The 17500-nt window shown below is 35.5% G+C and overlaps 1 protein-coding gene across 8 annotated transcripts in view; it reads right to left on the reverse strand.

Annotated features, from left to right (window-relative positions):
• Nucleotides 1-17500, reverse strand: part of Evi5 (ecotropic viral integration site 5) — a 411492-nt gene that overhangs the window by 183064 nt on the left and 210928 nt on the right. For 3 of the 8 annotated variants that reach the window (XM_068376824.1, XM_068376821.1, XM_068376827.1), the window contains exon 3: nucleotides 15373-15405. The exons of the other annotated variants lie outside the window; for them this stretch is intronic. In XM_068376824.1, the coding sequence (XP_068232925.1) occupies nucleotides 15373-15405 (33 nt within the window). The remainder of the gene's footprint in view (nucleotides 1-15372; nucleotides 15406-17500) is intronic. 8 annotated transcript variants of the gene reach the window in all.

Consider the following 17500-nt stretch of genomic DNA (forward strand, 5'->3'; position numbering starts at 1 on the left):
TTGTCTTGACCCCGATAACTAGCCTCACTGAGTCAACAAAGAATATTCCAATACCAAGCGAGAAGTTAATAGTCTAAAATAGCTTGCTTTAGATTTCACTTGTAATCAAGTCGCTTGCAAGTTGCCAAATTCTGTTGATCTATCTCTACAAATTTTTGTCTTGAAGAAACCTTACCCGTATGATACAATTTTGAAATTTTTTTTTAGGAATCCAATACATTCAATCTTTATTAAATACGAAATGGGCATTAAAAGAAAGCATTCATGACGACCATTTCGAAATGTCTATTTGTTGTCTTAAATTATGTTTTTAGAGTGATGATATGACCTTTGACATCATAACGTTGAAGAAGAATTACTGCTCTGAAGTCTTTTCCTACAGTTCTAACCAGCGACGGAACCATGGTCATCATAACGTTTTCAACTCGTGAGGTCAATCAAAGAACGAGGCTTAGTGAAGAGTTCACTGCTCAAAGTCACTTTATCCGAAAGAACATCAAAATGCACTGATAATTTTCTATAGATTTTCCATCTTTTAGAAAGAAATCGTAAGCCACACGTCACCATCTCAGAATGCAAAAATAATATTGGAATCACGGGGCAATTGTCACTTGACTGATGTGTTAATACATCTGGAAAGAGCAATTTAGCTTTAATCGTTTTTTGCTTGAATAAATCACATAATAGTTCCCTGGCCTTGTTGACAGATGATACAAACAATGTCATGCGGATTACAAAATACGTGAGTCCCTCATGGTTATATATAAAATTCGTTTCATGAAATTCTACACAGGCTTATAATCAAATGCGTTTCATCAAATGCCGAGTACCAAACTCAAAATTACACCAATAGTACTTAGGAAAAGAAATGTCCAACACGAAAGCAATTACCATACAATAATAAAAAACCATTAACATAAATAATTCCAATTTATACACAACACTATTAGATAATCTGTTTCACATCGCCTTTGCAAGGGACTGGAACTCAAGAGTTTAAATTTCGCAATACACTTTGCTCATGAATCACACCATTAACAAAAAATATAACAGGACAAAAGGTTGCCAATGACACATGTCGGGTTGAGAGAGTTAGTTGCAAGGGGAAGGGAAGGGATAGGAAGGGGGGTGCGTAACTAAGTACGCAAAGCCGAGGAGAGAGAGAGAGAGAGAGAGAGAGAGAGAGAGAGAGAGAGAGAGAGAGAGAGAGAGAGATAAAATCTAGAGGACGGAGAGACTTGGGCAGGTGTTTGGCTGTCTTTTCCCGCAAAGCAACTAACTGCATGTCAATCGTGAGGGAGCGATTCCCTATCCTTCCTGAACACCTTTCGTGATAGACAACGACGCTTTTGTATTCTAGGCAACCTGTGCGCATGAGCAAGCCCGCCAGAGCTCTGCGTAGCGTAATATCGGCTTTCTCCTAACTAATGGTAGTTCACATGCGATTAACCTTCGAGGAATTCGAGCGCTTTGTGTTTACCTTTACGGAACGCATGCGCCCCTGTGCACCAGCCTGATTCAATTCTTGTTGTCTCATGACAAGTCTAATGATGTCTTCCGAACGCCATGAGGAATATCGCTTAATTAAAAGCCTTTGGGGGAAAGAAACGACGGGGTAATATCCTTAGAAATGGCGTGCAGGACTCCTGATTCGAAGGAACGATCATTTTGCAGACCAAAGAGCTGAGCAAAAAGTAGATGACGTAATGTATATAATCGTTAGGAATCCAATCCAGCCAAATCCTCCATCAGAATGTAGCTAGATGTAAGGGAGACAAGATTATACCGCTTTAGTAATTTCACATGAGATTCACAGGGCCGCTAATCCGAATGTATTAATGGAATTCCCGATACGGACGAACGAACCTACCCATCTCTCTCTCTCTCTCTCTCTCTCTCTCTCTCTCTCTCTCTCTCTCTCTCTCTCTCTCTCTGTGTGTGTCTCGGGGAGTGTTCAGATATATTATGTACAGACTGTCAAAATGATTACCATGCTCTTATATTATTAATCTCATGATTTTAGTAAAGTTAACAGTGAATTCAAAATATTCATCGATTTACTGATGACTAATTCTGTTCATAAGCAATAATGGCAAATGTTGATACACAATGTCGAGTCTCTCATTTAAATAAGAGTACAAACACCTGACTGTAATTCAATATATCCATGTTGTTTGCAGAATATTTCAAAGCAGAATTGCAAATGAATTGTATATTTCAATATTGCACAAAAAATTTTGTTATGTGACAGAATCCATAGAAATCAATAGACGACCACACTGTACAATGCAATGCACAGGTCCCATGTACACACACACACACACACACTTACAGAGAGAGAGAGAGAGAGAGAGAGAGAGAGAGAGAGAGAGAGAGAGAGAGAGAGAGAGAGAGTATAAACAATACTCGCAAATTGACAGGAGGTTGTGCACGAGTGCGTCGTATCGCAATACTCGCACACAACATACATTGCATCGACCAAGACTAACCCACAAAACCCCAATTTTCTTCCCCCTCGTTTATTTACACAGTGACCCCTCTTCAAGGTTATCCCTACAATCATTGACACAAGTTCCGTGACACAACACAGACTAATCTCTGGAACATGAATGTCACTGTTGTTCCAAAGTGATCTGAATGAACCGTAAGGTAAATCCCTAAAAGGAATATATAAACAAACAGAGATTGGAGAATATATCATTTTGATTCCCATCTCATAATTAAAAGGGGAAACAGCGTTTTAGCATTATCTGGCGGCCCTGCAATGTGCAAACGATGTTCTTTTCGTCTCACAATAACAGTCGCATTATGTAACAAGTTTCATCGTTAGCTCTCACACCAATATCCTTTCTCGCCATCGACACATGACCCTCCCCTAAAGGCTATGATATCATCCAGGACCTCCCTTGACCCTTCCCTGGCTGAGGTGGCCTTGGCGAGATGACGACAAGGCTAAGGAATGTACGTGAGGAATCAGTGGGTAGGAAGAAACGAAAGAAGGAACCAGGAAGGAAAGATCACAATGACAATGGAGCTACAGAATAGGAAAGAAGGGAAATGTGTCCTGAAGAGTGTGCGACTAGTTGGGGGTTGGCGACATGAAAAAACGTGACACCCTCTGCCTTGGGGAAAGGTTATAAATTCGCCCCCGGAACACATGGAAAGACCTTGGCTAAGCAGAAGCGAAGACAAAGATAAAGGCGATAAGGCAGAGAAGAGCAATGGCGATGCTGTCAATGATCACGTATGTAAAAATAATGAAGCTCAAAGGAAAGTGGAATTGTTTTTTTTTTTTATAACGCACCTGACACTATAAAGTATTAAATAAACTTCCCGCCCGTCCCTTCCCCACAAAAGAAAAAAACAAGAAAAAAAAACAAGGTGAATTAGAATTAAGAAAGGAAATAAAGAACTTTGGATAAAGTACTAATAATAAGGACCATTCATTAATGTGCGAACATCTAATGAGTTAAAAGTATAAACTTATCAAATGCATTTTCTACAGTTTGGCAAAACTTGAAAAAAAAAAAAAAAAAAAACGACAACGATAGAAAAACCTCAGTAGAGGTGTAAAAGACAACCTTTCGTGAAGAAATGATTAGATGAATTCAAATTTTAAAAGATGTCTTATATGGTAAGGCTTAACTGTTAGTAAAATAACAAACAATAAATGAGCCCGACTATCAATAGAACTGCTACCGTATATGGGTGTACCTTGAGACGCTTATGTAAAACAAATGAGTAAAGCTTACACTTGTATTTAGGATGATATTTACGACCTCCAAAGAATAAAAACATATCCGTAGATATAGCACATGTGTATAAACAATTCCAAAATCTTTTCGCTTTAAGTTTTAAATTCATCCTTATCGCTGTAATAATAGTCAATATCCTTTGTTATCATCAAAGGAAATACATAGATGTAAAAAAGAAATTATCCTTACTATGATTGCTAATTACGTTGGAAATGACGAAAAGGGATAAAAAGTATGAAAGGATAATTGACAGTATAGCCTACGCATCAAAATACCACAAACAAGTAGAAACATGTGGCAAACGTGAATCAGTCGAAGATAAAATGAAACTATAATTCTATCTAAAGAAATATCTTTGTCAAGCAAAGTGAGGCAATCCTACCTTACAAAAGCATAAATTAAAAATCCTTCACTAAAATATACAAAGAGGAAAATGTACAATACCAACACCAAGGACTCCATGAAATTCTGAACGCCCCCCTCTCTCTCTCTCTCTCTCTCTCTCTCTCTCTCCCTTTTCAATTTTCCCTGATAACTTCTAAATAATCTTTCCTAATCAGTCAAACGAATCACGAAGTCACCTAATGACATCTACTGTATAATCAGAGCGTAGCCACACGGAATTTATTCCGTTTCGTTCAAAACTTGCTGGGAATAAAGATTTCCTTAGAAATCATCGAAGTGAAAATGTAGGAAAACAGTCTGAGGGGCATGAAATCCTTACACCTTACGCCATGTATTACACTGTAACAACCACTCACAACAATAGTTAACGTCAGTTCTAATACAAGTGATCTTGCACGATTGGAGTAACGACTGAGAAGACAGACATTAAATCATTCCAGGTGTATTTACTCAATGGATATCATTAGACTGCTGTTCGTACCAATAGGCTTGGTTTTTCCTAATTGCTTTGAATAAGGCTGTCAACATAGAAAGCTATATATTATTAACACAGTCGACGAAATTTGAGAGCAGGTTTAGAAGACTGCAGAGCTTCCAACGATTCAGAACAAGACAAACACAGGGACACCATTGTTATATAAACTACATACATCTTAGCAACACATAAAATAAAATTTCAAGTATCAGTTTCACCGTAAAGTCAGTCAACGGTTTCTACGATGAGTAAAAAAATGGAAAGAGACGGTGATTTCCTGTGTGTGTGTGGGGGGGGGGGCTGTCGTTAAGATGCGTAATATTAAATTCACTTCTCGAGCATACCTTCATTTAACATTTATACTTGGCTGCATCCAACTACGGAGAGTTTTCATACCATAGTAAAACACACACATGAATAAAACTGAATAACAATGATAACATTACAATTAATTATGTATCAGTTCCGATGACCAATTCTTAATCTTCAAATGAAACAACAGTGTAAAAGTGGTTCCTTATCATAAAGATTATTATTATTTTATTTTATTAAGTACAACTTTTCAGAATTGTTTATTTTCTATTCGTGCACTTATATCCTTGAGGGGTGTTTCTCATTGTCTCAATCCTACGGTTTCTGGTTAATTAAATCATACGCACAAACGCAAAATAAAAATAATATATATATATATATATATATATATATATATATATACATATATTCATTTATATATATATATATATATATATATATATATATATATATATATATATAATATATTATATATGTTTTAATCACCTTTTTATGAGAAAGAGAGAGAGAGAGAAAGAGAGAGAGAGAGAGAGAGAGAGAGAGAGAGAGAGAGAGAGAGTTGTTCTAATTTTATTCTGACTATTGTGGACATTATTCTCAAGTTATTATTGTTTTTATATAGTTTCTAACAGCAGAACTTACAGAAATCCGTTATCTCAAGTGCATAAATGGTGAGATAAAGGAATATAATTCTCTCAGATGGAAAAAAAATATGATAAAAAATTTTAAAAACTGAAACACACGTTCAGTTTCAACCATTTTTATTTTATGAACTTTCTAAAAAGAGGCAAACATGTCATACAGAATTATGAATTTCATAGGAAAACACACGTTACAATTATAGGCCATTGTGTCAACCCATATAAGAAAGATCTACGTTTCTCTAGGCGAATAATATGAAGGTCATTCAGAAGGATTACGTCAACAAACAAAACAGCAGGAAACGGTACTATGGAATCTTAAGGTTACCAAAGGGAAGAGAACAATGCAAGGATGCCAAAGGGTAATTTGCCTTAAGTCATAATCAACACCAGGAAACACAGAAGAATGGATCGCACTAAGTCAAGGACACGTCACTCAATAGGAAGAAACCTTTCCATTTCCAATCACGACATCATCTACAGAAGAAGTGTGTCAATGAAAATACCATTTCCAGTTCCTATTCTAACACACACGCACGCACGGTTTATTGTATTTCTTTCATCCGTATCCTTAATTATCATTATTATCATTAACCAAGCTACAACCCTAGTTGGAAAATCAGGATGCTACAAGCTTAAGGGCTCCAACAGGAAAAACAGCCGAGTGTGGAAAGGAATATAGAGAAATAAAGAATGAACTGTAAATGAGAAGTTATAAAAAAATACAAAATATTTCTAAGATCAGTAAACAACGTTCAAATAGATCAATCATATATAAACTATGAAGCTAGACTTATATCAACCTGTTCAACAGAAAATATTTGCTACAAGTTGGAACTTCTGAGGTTCCACCGATTCAACCGTCAGGTTAGGAATATCATTTCAAAATTTGGCCACAACTGGAATACAAATTCCAGAATACGGTGTAGCATTGAACCTTATGATGAAGAAGGGCTGACTATTTGAATTACCAGCACAATCAGTACCATGTACTGGATGTTACAGTCCGTGAAAATCTAAATGCACAGGAGGGTCAGAATTATGAAAAATTTTATGCAATCCGTGCAAAGAATTTACTGAAGGACGGTGACAGAAATCAATATCCAGATAAATAATAAAGAACTTTTAGACAAGTTTTTGTCCAACAACTTAAGACGAGAGTCAACAGCTGAGGACAGGAAGGGATAAATATACTCAAAACATGGTAGAATGAAATAATTGAAAAAAATTCCTCAGAACAATATAATCATCGAAAATCTAAAAAGACTTTCTTAACGTACCATTTTTTGAAATTGAAGAAGAAACAGATCGAACGTGTTTATCAAAAGTAAAGTTGCAATCAAGAATCACACCTAGAATCTTAAATAACGTGTATATAAATTATAATTAAAGAGGCATTGTCAATATGAAGATCTGGGTACTGAGGTTCAACCGTCCTTGATTTAACTGCACTTGTACTTTTAGTTTGGTAATGGTTCCACCTCATTCCCCAAAAATACCATGCAATAATTTCAGCCAACAGGCTACGCTCGTTTCTCTATTCATGTATCTACATCCGACATCATTCGGGAATATTTCACGCCCATAGGTTACTTAACTTGGCAATTAATACATAGATGATGAGAACGAAATATGCAATGGAAAATTAAATGTTGGAAGGAGAAAGGATTAATGAGGTTGAAACATTTAAATATGTAGGAACTATGATCTCTAATACAGGATATTTAGAATTTGAGTTTGATGAAAAATTAAAAAGAGCAACTCAGACAATGGCTAGCTTGAGTAAAATTTGGAAATCAAATCGCCTGGAATTACATATAAACATCAGACTATATATCAGTTTAGCAAGATCGGTGTTACTGTATGGCCGTGAGTCCTGGTATGACAATGAAATAATATCCAACAGATTTTGTAGATTTGAGAGAACACAACTTTCAGAAGAATATTGGGAGTTAAATAGTAAGACAGGATTAGAAATGAAACTCTAAGAGAGATTACTCAAGTGCCATATGTGAATGAGATCATGGTGAGGGGTAGACGGGGATGGTTCTGGCATGCTCTTCGCACTCCCCAAGAGAAATTCGTTCACCAAACTTTCAACTGGGCTTCACAAAGCACTAGAAGAGTTGGAAGACCCAGGCCTAAATGGCTGAGGACTATGAAGCGTGAAGTAGGAGATGAAGAACGGAGAAGTATTGATATAAAAGCTTTAAGATAGAGGCGACTGGCGAAACCTAACTGATGCCCTTTATGTCATTAGGCGTGGGAGGAGATGATGATGTTGATGAATTATCACAATAAAAAGGCTTTCGTTTGAAATGTTATTTTAAACATATAAAAAGCTCTCTTTTAGATTAATGTGTACATGTCTCTTTTGCATTAAGATTAATTCTTGACTATCAGTTTGAAAAAAAAATTAGGTTTTCATTTGGTCGTCTCCAACAATTATGAGTCAAAAGAAGTGTGCTTCAAAGAGAGAAAAAAGGTTTATATCTATGGTGTTCTGATATGCTTCCCCTATTGCTTGCCTGTGATAGTGATAGTCTTTGGAGTGCTCTCAGATGCCTAAAAGCTGCATTTGAATTCTTTTCCCGATTTGGATTTCCCTTTTAAAGTTAGCTCAACCATTTCCTTTGGTTCGGGGCACCCTCGAGTTCAAATTTCTATTTTAGTTTAGGGAAAGCTCGCTTCGATAAAATCGCTTGGCTTTTCTTCTTTTCGGAGTAATCACGGAAAAATGACTCCATATCTTGGGGCTGGACACATTTATTAGGGTACGTTTGAGTTGAACAAACTAAAAATATCATATTATATTAATTCCTCTTTCAAAAAAACCCTTTTAAATATTTTCTTCCTTCCCATCTCTAAACAATAAGGAGATAGGTGGAGTACCAGTATCACCAACATAATAAACACTCTAAAGCTGGAATTCGTCTCCTAAAAGGACTGACTGAATTCTTTTACTTATATTTTAAGTGAATCGATGTCACTCTGCAAAAGGCTATTTGAAATCCTGTTTAACACGTAAGCAAACTTAAAAATCTCTAAAAAAAAAAAAAAAAAATACGGTACAAGCTCCTGTATCGATTCTCCCAGTGTTCCCAGAGTAGACTCAACTTTTACTCTACCTCAAGAAAAGCATTTTATCAATTATAAAATGCTTCAAAGCTCTGGTTTTTTAATGAGTTTGTTATCATTGAAAAAGATACAACATTTAATTACCCAAGCTAGACTGGAGACGTTCAGTGCTTGTCTCAACTCCTCTCGCCTGAATATGTAGCGTTTATACACATTCAGCTCAGATTTGAGCTATACTATATAGTTACGTGTGAGGTTAGTTATGAGAAGGTGAAGCCAAAATCATATACACCAATTCAGAAAAAAGAAAATTTTTTTTGATGAGATGCACTAAAACTGTACTTAAACGCACGTGTGCGAGTACACATTGATCTCAACCGTACAGTAATTGGTTAGGGAATAGGGTGTGAACGATAAGATAACGTCCAACTGTTTATTTCAAGAAACAGTCGCTAACATCATCGATATATTATTATTATTATTATTATTATTATTATTATTATTATTATTATTATTATTATTATTATTATTACAAGATAAGTTACTGGTCTCGTTGGAAATGAAAGATGCTATAACCCTATGGGCTCCAACAGTGAAAAATAGCCCAGAGAGGGAAGGAAACGAGGAAATAAAGGAAATAAACTACAAGGTATGCAATAAACCATTTAATTAAAGAAACAACATTCTATTTTTCATATATAAACTATAAAAACTTCAAAAAAACAAAAAAAGAAATATCCATATTTGACCAAAGGAACAGCTAAAGGTGCCCAAAGCATCAAAAATATGCACAGATGTACGGCTTTATTCACAAATGAGAAGAAAGGAAAAAAATGCTGTATATTCCCAACAAACATCACAATGAATAGCCACAACAAATGATGAATCAGCAATGCTAAAGGAAAAATTCCAGTAAATACCCATACGATAAAAACCATGGGACGGAAGGGGATAACAATAGCTGGTCGTTTTGGGGAGCATAATCAATATCGACGTGATTAAACAGTACCTCTTCATCCCTGGACATTCCGATGGACTGAATCATACGCGCTGACACACAACCCAACCCCTTGTGAACTCATTGGTCGACGTCCACCCACCAACCCACTTGCAGATTCTCTCTCTCTCTCTCTCTCTCTCTCTCTCTCTCTCTCTCTCTTTCTATTTACGTACTGAGTTAGTATATCACATCTTAAGCAAATATACAATTATTTTTCAAAGCAGATTTCAAGAACTGTTACAGCTTGAGTGTATATATGTTCCCCAAGATCTCTTGATCCTGTGTACACCACTTGATAATTGCGTAATATACAGTAACTAAATCGATAAAAATACTTTATCAAAGACTATCACGAACACCATGGATTTTATAAAAGAGGAGAATAAAAATAAAGCTCAGAATAGGGTTAAACTCTAAAGGCCTTATAATAATGCAGTGACCTTTTCTGTCATCTGCCCCACTTGAAGAAACGAACCGTAGACTGCCCCTCCTCTCCCACCCATAAAATCCAATTGAAGCCACCCACCACAGAAGGCAACAGAACCGTCTCGTCTCGAGCTGGAGAATCCTAAAATAGTGCAAGTGGCTTTTCTTAAAAGCCATTGCCACCTCCCCCCCCCCCCCCCCCCCTCCACCGCTAGATTCATAGCGTCTCTCATTAAGGGTCCCTCGGGAGGCATTTCACGGCTTTAATCTTCATTTCAGCCACAACACCTCGGCGAGCAGCTGTTGGCTTCAGGGGATACAAAAAAAATACAGCGTCTTGGGAGAATTTCTCACGCTGGACATTATGGCTCTGATGGACCGTCTTATATATATATATATATATATATATATATGCATATATATACACACATATATATATATATATATATATACACACACACATATATATATATATATAATGACTTTCTGGATATCTGACTTACTTTCTTTGTGTTATAAAGGGGCAAAAAAAGATGAAACAATAAACATTTCCTGTGATAAGATCTACATCCACCCTGTACATTTACACATTCTGAAGGGCTTTTATTGGCAATAAGAATTTTCTTACGAATAAGTATAATTCTTTTCTATTACAAATTTTATATTATAAACAGTAGAGAGAGAGAGAGAGAGAGAGAGAGAGAGAGAGAGAGAGAATGTTCCAACTTTACTCCTCAAGAGAGAACGAATGCATCTTCCCAGTCTCATTTGAAGGAGTTTATTCAGCTCACAAAGTTATGCACTATCGCGGAGACCCCGGATGAATAATTATGAAAACCTCCTTAATTACGGCGGGACAACGAATTTCCCACATTCTAAGGCATAAGTCATTCTCTTTGGAGTTTCTTTCCATTTACCTCTTCAACGCTTTTCTTTATCTTATTTCCACAATTACTTTCAATTTATTTATGCAAATTAAACTTGTTCTTTCTTTATTCTAACAACTTTTCCCAGCTGTTGGAAAATCAAATCTCGGCAATACTGGAATAAATCAATAGATTTGATATACTAGCCGCAATGCTTTGGTATCACAAAAAAATGAAGTAAAAGAATTTAGTCCTTTTAGGAGACGAATTCCAGCTTTAGAGTGTTTAGTATGTTGGTGATACTGGTACTCCACCTATCTCCTTATCTAGCATAGGCTTAAGGTGTGTAGACAGCCTTGAAGGGCCTCACTCAAAAGGAAAATATGAATATGAAAATATTCATGAGGATCAACTTATGTGAAAACATTAATTAACCTATTGCTAAACACCTCTGCAAAAGGCTATTTGAAATCCTGTTTAACACGTAAGCAAACTTAAAAATCTCTAAGTAATACGGTACAAGCTCCTATGTCGATTCTCCCAGTGTTCCCAGAGTAGACTCAACTTTTACTTTACCTCGATTGCCTAAACAAGCATAATTTTCATCGCTATAAACTAAAAGCAAGAAATTCAGGTCTTCATTATGGCATTATGTTACCTTCTAGCTTTTTTTTATCAATGGCTCATTGCCAACATACTTGCCAACGCAATGTTAACATAACTAAATGTTTGCCTTAAAATATTCCAGCAAAAGGTAGAGGCGTTCAAGCCATCCCGTGTTTAAAGCGTGTTGAATTTTGCCCAGACTCGTTGAGCGACCATTAAAAGGATGAAGACAATATATAGAGGAATAACTTCTTAGAATTACACGAGGAAACCTTCAGCAACCATTTAAGAGATGAGAGGAAAACAGAAACAATGAATGGCGGATCACCAACATCGGAAAGCAGAAGCAACTTCAGAATTAACTGGAAGATCGAAATAATGATGATAATGAAAATAAAAAAAAACCATCTTATACACACACACACACACACACATATATATATATATATATAGAGAGAGATATATATATATATATATATAGATATTGATATATATATATATATATATATGAGAGAGAGAGAGAGAGAGAGAGAGAGAGAGGACTCGATGATGAGGATTGCATGTCGGCTACTGTCATCATGGAGCGGGTTGCCAGTTGAGTAGTTAACCAGGCCGAAATTGACGATGAGTCACTTGCAGCGGTCAACCACATATAGGCTACACGTCTCCTCTAAGCGGGTGTACACACACACAAAGGCACACAAACGCAAACACGTGTATGCATACATTCATAAGAATGAGCGCTATGGCTTCCATGAAAAGTAAATATCTTTATCAGATTGCACGCTTTGTAAAATGGGAGATTTACGGCAAATCGATTATCAAGGATACTGGTATTCTTTTATGATATTGCCTTTCATGAATATGTCTAGATAATTAACATGAAAATGTACCCCATTCAACATTAAATAAGGCAAGATAACTACTTTTACCAACATATGGAGTTTGATTATTATTGAAAATAATTATTCATGGAATTCGTGAAAAAAAAAATGACAAAAAAATCCCATCTTCCGAGACCAAGGCCACGGATCGGATGTTGCAAATATCAATGGCATAGCGGCCCTGAAGAAACTACTCCAACTCTTGCTTTGATGTCTATCTGCATCCAGGCCACAACGCAAATCATTACCCAAGTAGCTGATGAAGCGATGAAATCTTATGATGTAATAAATTGTTCGATTCAAGATTGCAATTCCTAAAAAATGTTAGTGGATGTGCAGTTTGGGGACAATGTTACAAATAGATATTACTCGCTTTTCAATAACGAAAATAACTTGAATTTCCTTAATTACAGGCTTCATAAGATTATCTAGAGAGAGAGAGAGAGAGAGAGAGAGAGAGAGAGAGAGAGAGAGAGAGTTTCCCAAAAAGAAGCAGCGTAATGATATAAATATAAAGTAACATATTTTTAAAGTGTTGTTAAAAAAATGTACATCTTCTTCATATGATCAAACTTACACATCATCATTATAATTAATGGTATATTTATGTACACATGTATAGTTATTTACACAATAGTTCGTGCAGCAATGTAGTACACCGATCATGCTCAACATGCAAGGATATGATCATCTAAAGTGCTGATATGTTTACGTGCAGCGAATTCACATCATGCACATCGCCTACTGGTAGCCTGAGAATTGTCTGGCAGTCCCATCAAGGAACCGTAACATCAGGTTAGGTTACGCAATTAGATTAAGCCTCGATTCTCATCGAGATTCGGGCAGTCACTGGACAAGGAGGAGTGATGGCAAGAGACTTCCATTTTCCATTTCTATCAATCTCCAAATAATACTTCGTTACTTGTTCTTAACTTTATCAGCAAACATGTATAGCACACGAAGGTTCCAGAGAAAAACGTATATAAAATATTTGAATACACGATCCACATACATATGTACAGTATGTATAGATACACAAACACACACACACACACACACATATATATATATATATATATATAATACATATATAATGATAAATATACACATGTATATATACAAGTATATATATATATATATATATACACATATATATACATAAAGAAACATGTACCTCACATATACACATACATACATTATATATATATATATATATATATACTTAACATCTTCTTAGACAGAAAATAAGAAAGTCAAACTTAGCGCCCGAAGATTCTCCTCGAGTTGATTGGTCAAGGTAAAAAAAAAAAAAAATTTGCAATCACCCATGAAAACATCACCTCTATTTTAGCATTTTAATTCTGTTGTCACTAAAATGGAAGCCATATTAACCTTTCAATAATATACATAACGGAAATCCTAATAATAATAATAACAATTATTATTATTATTATTATTATTATTATTATTATAATAATAATAATAAAAATAATAATAATAATAACAACAAATCCCCTTATGGAATAAATAGAGGATAAAAAGTTGATAGATAAATATAATGTTGCAATTAAATCTCTTTGCTAATAAATCGCTCTAATCACAGTCCAATTGTTCGTTCGGGTCATTATATGAGAAATTTAACCTGGAAAAGCCACCTATTATGTGATGAGACAATTTAATCTTAAGAGATAAGGACAAAGCTGATAAAGGGTGATAGCTTTTACCTCAATCGCTAAGTATTTTAAAGTGGACTATTGAGTGATAAGAGAGTTTCACAAAACAATGAAAACTACAATAACTTAATATTCATTTACATGTATAGTATACAAAATATATAACAAACAGCTTATCCTACATTCAATAGAAAGAGAGAGAGAGAGAGAGAGAGAGAGAGAGAGAGAGAGAGAGCCATTCACCCAGGTTGACACAGCCTCCATGATGTTGGAGGGCAGCCAAGCAAATAGAACCGAACCACAATCTCAATTCAAAAGTATTTTCTGTTTCAAACCACAAATTTTCTTTTCACAATATGGAGTCTTCAAAAGAAGATTATAGATTTTACAATTCGACTAAAACTCGAGTTCAAAGGCCCCATCTACCAAAATAAATTCATCTCAAAAAAGCACAATGAAAATGTTTCCAAAATAAATCTAAACCGCTAAAAGTATCGTGTGTTGCTAAAAAAAAAAAAAAAAAAGTATAACAGACATGTCAAGGCCTGACAGAATCATCAGCCGTACATAACAGGCAATATTGCAAACAATACAAACTCACGTATCTGTAAACTCACAGATATGCCCCTCTGCATGACCGTATGCACACTCCCCAACACACGCACACACACATACACGCAGCCGCGTCTAACGAGGAAGGAACCAATCGCTGCCTGCTGCCGCTCGCGCCTCTGATGTGGTGAGAAGGTGAACATATGGGACCTTGTACGAAGGTTTTTGGTGTAGCCCAAAACATTACTTAACTATAAAGTTAAATTAAAATTAAAACAGTATCTGGGAATGACCTACGAAAGAATACGATGGATATATAACAAAATATGTAAGTGCAAATGCATGCGAGAGTGAGGAAGACTTGAGTTAATTAAAATAGATATATCAAATACACTAGTATCTTAACTTGAACGTCTACATATATATATATATATATATATATATATATATATATATATATATATATATATATAAACAATATATATATATATATATATATATATATATGAAATACAGTAACATCTACCAATTTGTTAGAAAGTTCACCCAAATAGTCATTCGTGAAAAAATACCAAAATATAGTGCAGAGGTATTTTTTGTGTTATTCAGTAATGACCATTCATGAAGAGATGGCCCGTAACAATTAGGTCAAGCCATGCTAGGCAAAGCATAAAAGACCATGCAGTAAAAATTATTTACCCTTCATCAAATTCTTGGTGATAAATGCAACATCTGTTGGAATAAAGAAAATATACAGTAATATAAAAATGGTGAACAGAAAATATTGTATCATTTCAAGAAAGGACATTAAATATACCATGACCAAGTTGTCCTGTATTTGTTCAAACAAACAACGCTAAATATTCACTAATTTCACAAGGAACAAGAACAGTACAATACTTGAAAAACATTCTAAAATAAAAAAATATCACAATAATTATAACAAATAACAATAAAAACATTATTTTTTTAAATGCAAGCAAGACATTCACAAATCAAAGACAACACTCCATCGAGTACAAGCAATTCGGAGTAAGCAGAGGCCTAAGGAGAGTTAGCTGAAAAGTGATTAGCCACTAATGGTGCATTTAAGGAAACAAAGGCCGGACAGAAAAAGAAAACCAAGACAAGATCACTTTTCACAGCCACGAACAAAATTGAGGTTAAAAGATTAAATTAAAGTACAAAATTGCAGAAGCCCGTCGTTGTCTGTATGTCATGAGGTATTTAAATGCATCAAAAGCTACATCGAAATTCATGTTGATCTTATCTGCTGTCATCGTTGTCATACCAGCATACATCAGTGTGATACTTCAGCCATATTAAAAATTGTACGGAGAAAAATTTTGTACGCGAAAAAGTAAGTCACATCGTGCATTTCAGGCTCTAGAAATCATCCACAAAAAGATACACCACACAAGCATAAATTATCTCCAAGTAAAAAGTGCCTTTTATATAGGCAAAGATTAAATCAAAATTAGCTATTAAATTTGTAAATTATACATTACTTATCCTTTAAAAAATCACGCCTGCCTTGCATCAAACCCTGCACAAAATTATATTTTCATTCATCCCAACGAACTCAAAATCACGGTTGGCATACATCCAGACCTCCAATACTCAGCCTTGTATACATGAAAAATTGAAAACTATCCCTTTAAAAGCCAAAGCGTATAAGCTACACACCCAAAACTAACGCAGTAAATACAACAGAAAACCTCACACACACACACATTCTCCCAGAACAAAGCGTATCGACTACAATGCCGCCCACCGGCACTCTCTCCCCCCAAAGGCTGAAAAGAACAAATAAGGGCCGCAAATTTCTCTGATCCCAATGATTGCGCCCTGGTAGTGCTCACTTGGGTCTTACTACAACGCCCAATGTCGCCATCGTAACGACTTCTTTGGACAGAGGAATCCACTGGAAGGATTTAACGAGGCTGCGACAAATATAATAACACCAACAATGTCGAGAATATATTTTTTCCCTCTCTGAGAGAGAGAGAGAGAGAGAGAGAGAGAGAGAGAGAGAGAGAGTTATGATCGAAATTCAAGATGTGAATCGGAGAACAGTGATGTAAAATGTTCAGCAAAGGTGTGTGATGCATGTTCGCATTCATCTTAGGCTCTATTTCTATTCATACACATGTAAATTTAAGAAGGAAAAAATAATTCTGCCAAATACTACAGGGCATATCACTGAACATGCATAAATTACAAATTACAAGTTTCCTGTTGCTCAGTAAGAAAGAGTAGCACAACTTATATTTATCAACAACAAATCTACAAGCTATGAGGACACACACAAACACGGAGAGAGAGAGAGAGAGAGAGAGAGAGAGAGAGAGAGAGAGCTTTGATTTTAAATGAAATAGATATAAACTAATTTACATGATAATAGTATCCTGATATAAACAATTCTTGTCATAGTCTATTCATTCATGAATGAGTCACAGCAACTCATCCCCTGTGTACGTGCTTCCTTTGATTTCTGTTTGTAATAATTCACTTTCAGTCCTTAATCTTCTAGCGTGATGCCATGTATTCTCCACTGGTCTTCTGTACATTTATCTTGGACAACTATTAACCTTCGGCTTTGTGACGCCATATTACCATGGTTACACAAAAGGTAACTGCATCAGGTTATCATACAGAGACCTTTTGCTCTCTTCCTATGCAAATGTGATTTTTTAAGAAAAACACCAGGACTAAAATCGACTTATAATATATTGAACGTTTCTTACGTCCAATGGTTTCTCGCTCTCTTGAACAAGAGAACGCTGGCACAGCACATCACAGAAACACTTCCTATTGCAGCACCCAA

The sequence above is a fragment of the Palaemon carinicauda genome, chromosome 7 (genome assembly GCF_036898095.1).
Source record: "Palaemon carinicauda isolate YSFRI2023 chromosome 7, ASM3689809v2, whole genome shotgun sequence".
Classification (NCBI taxonomy): Eukaryota; Metazoa; Arthropoda; class Malacostraca; order Decapoda; family Palaemonidae; genus Palaemon; species Palaemon carinicauda.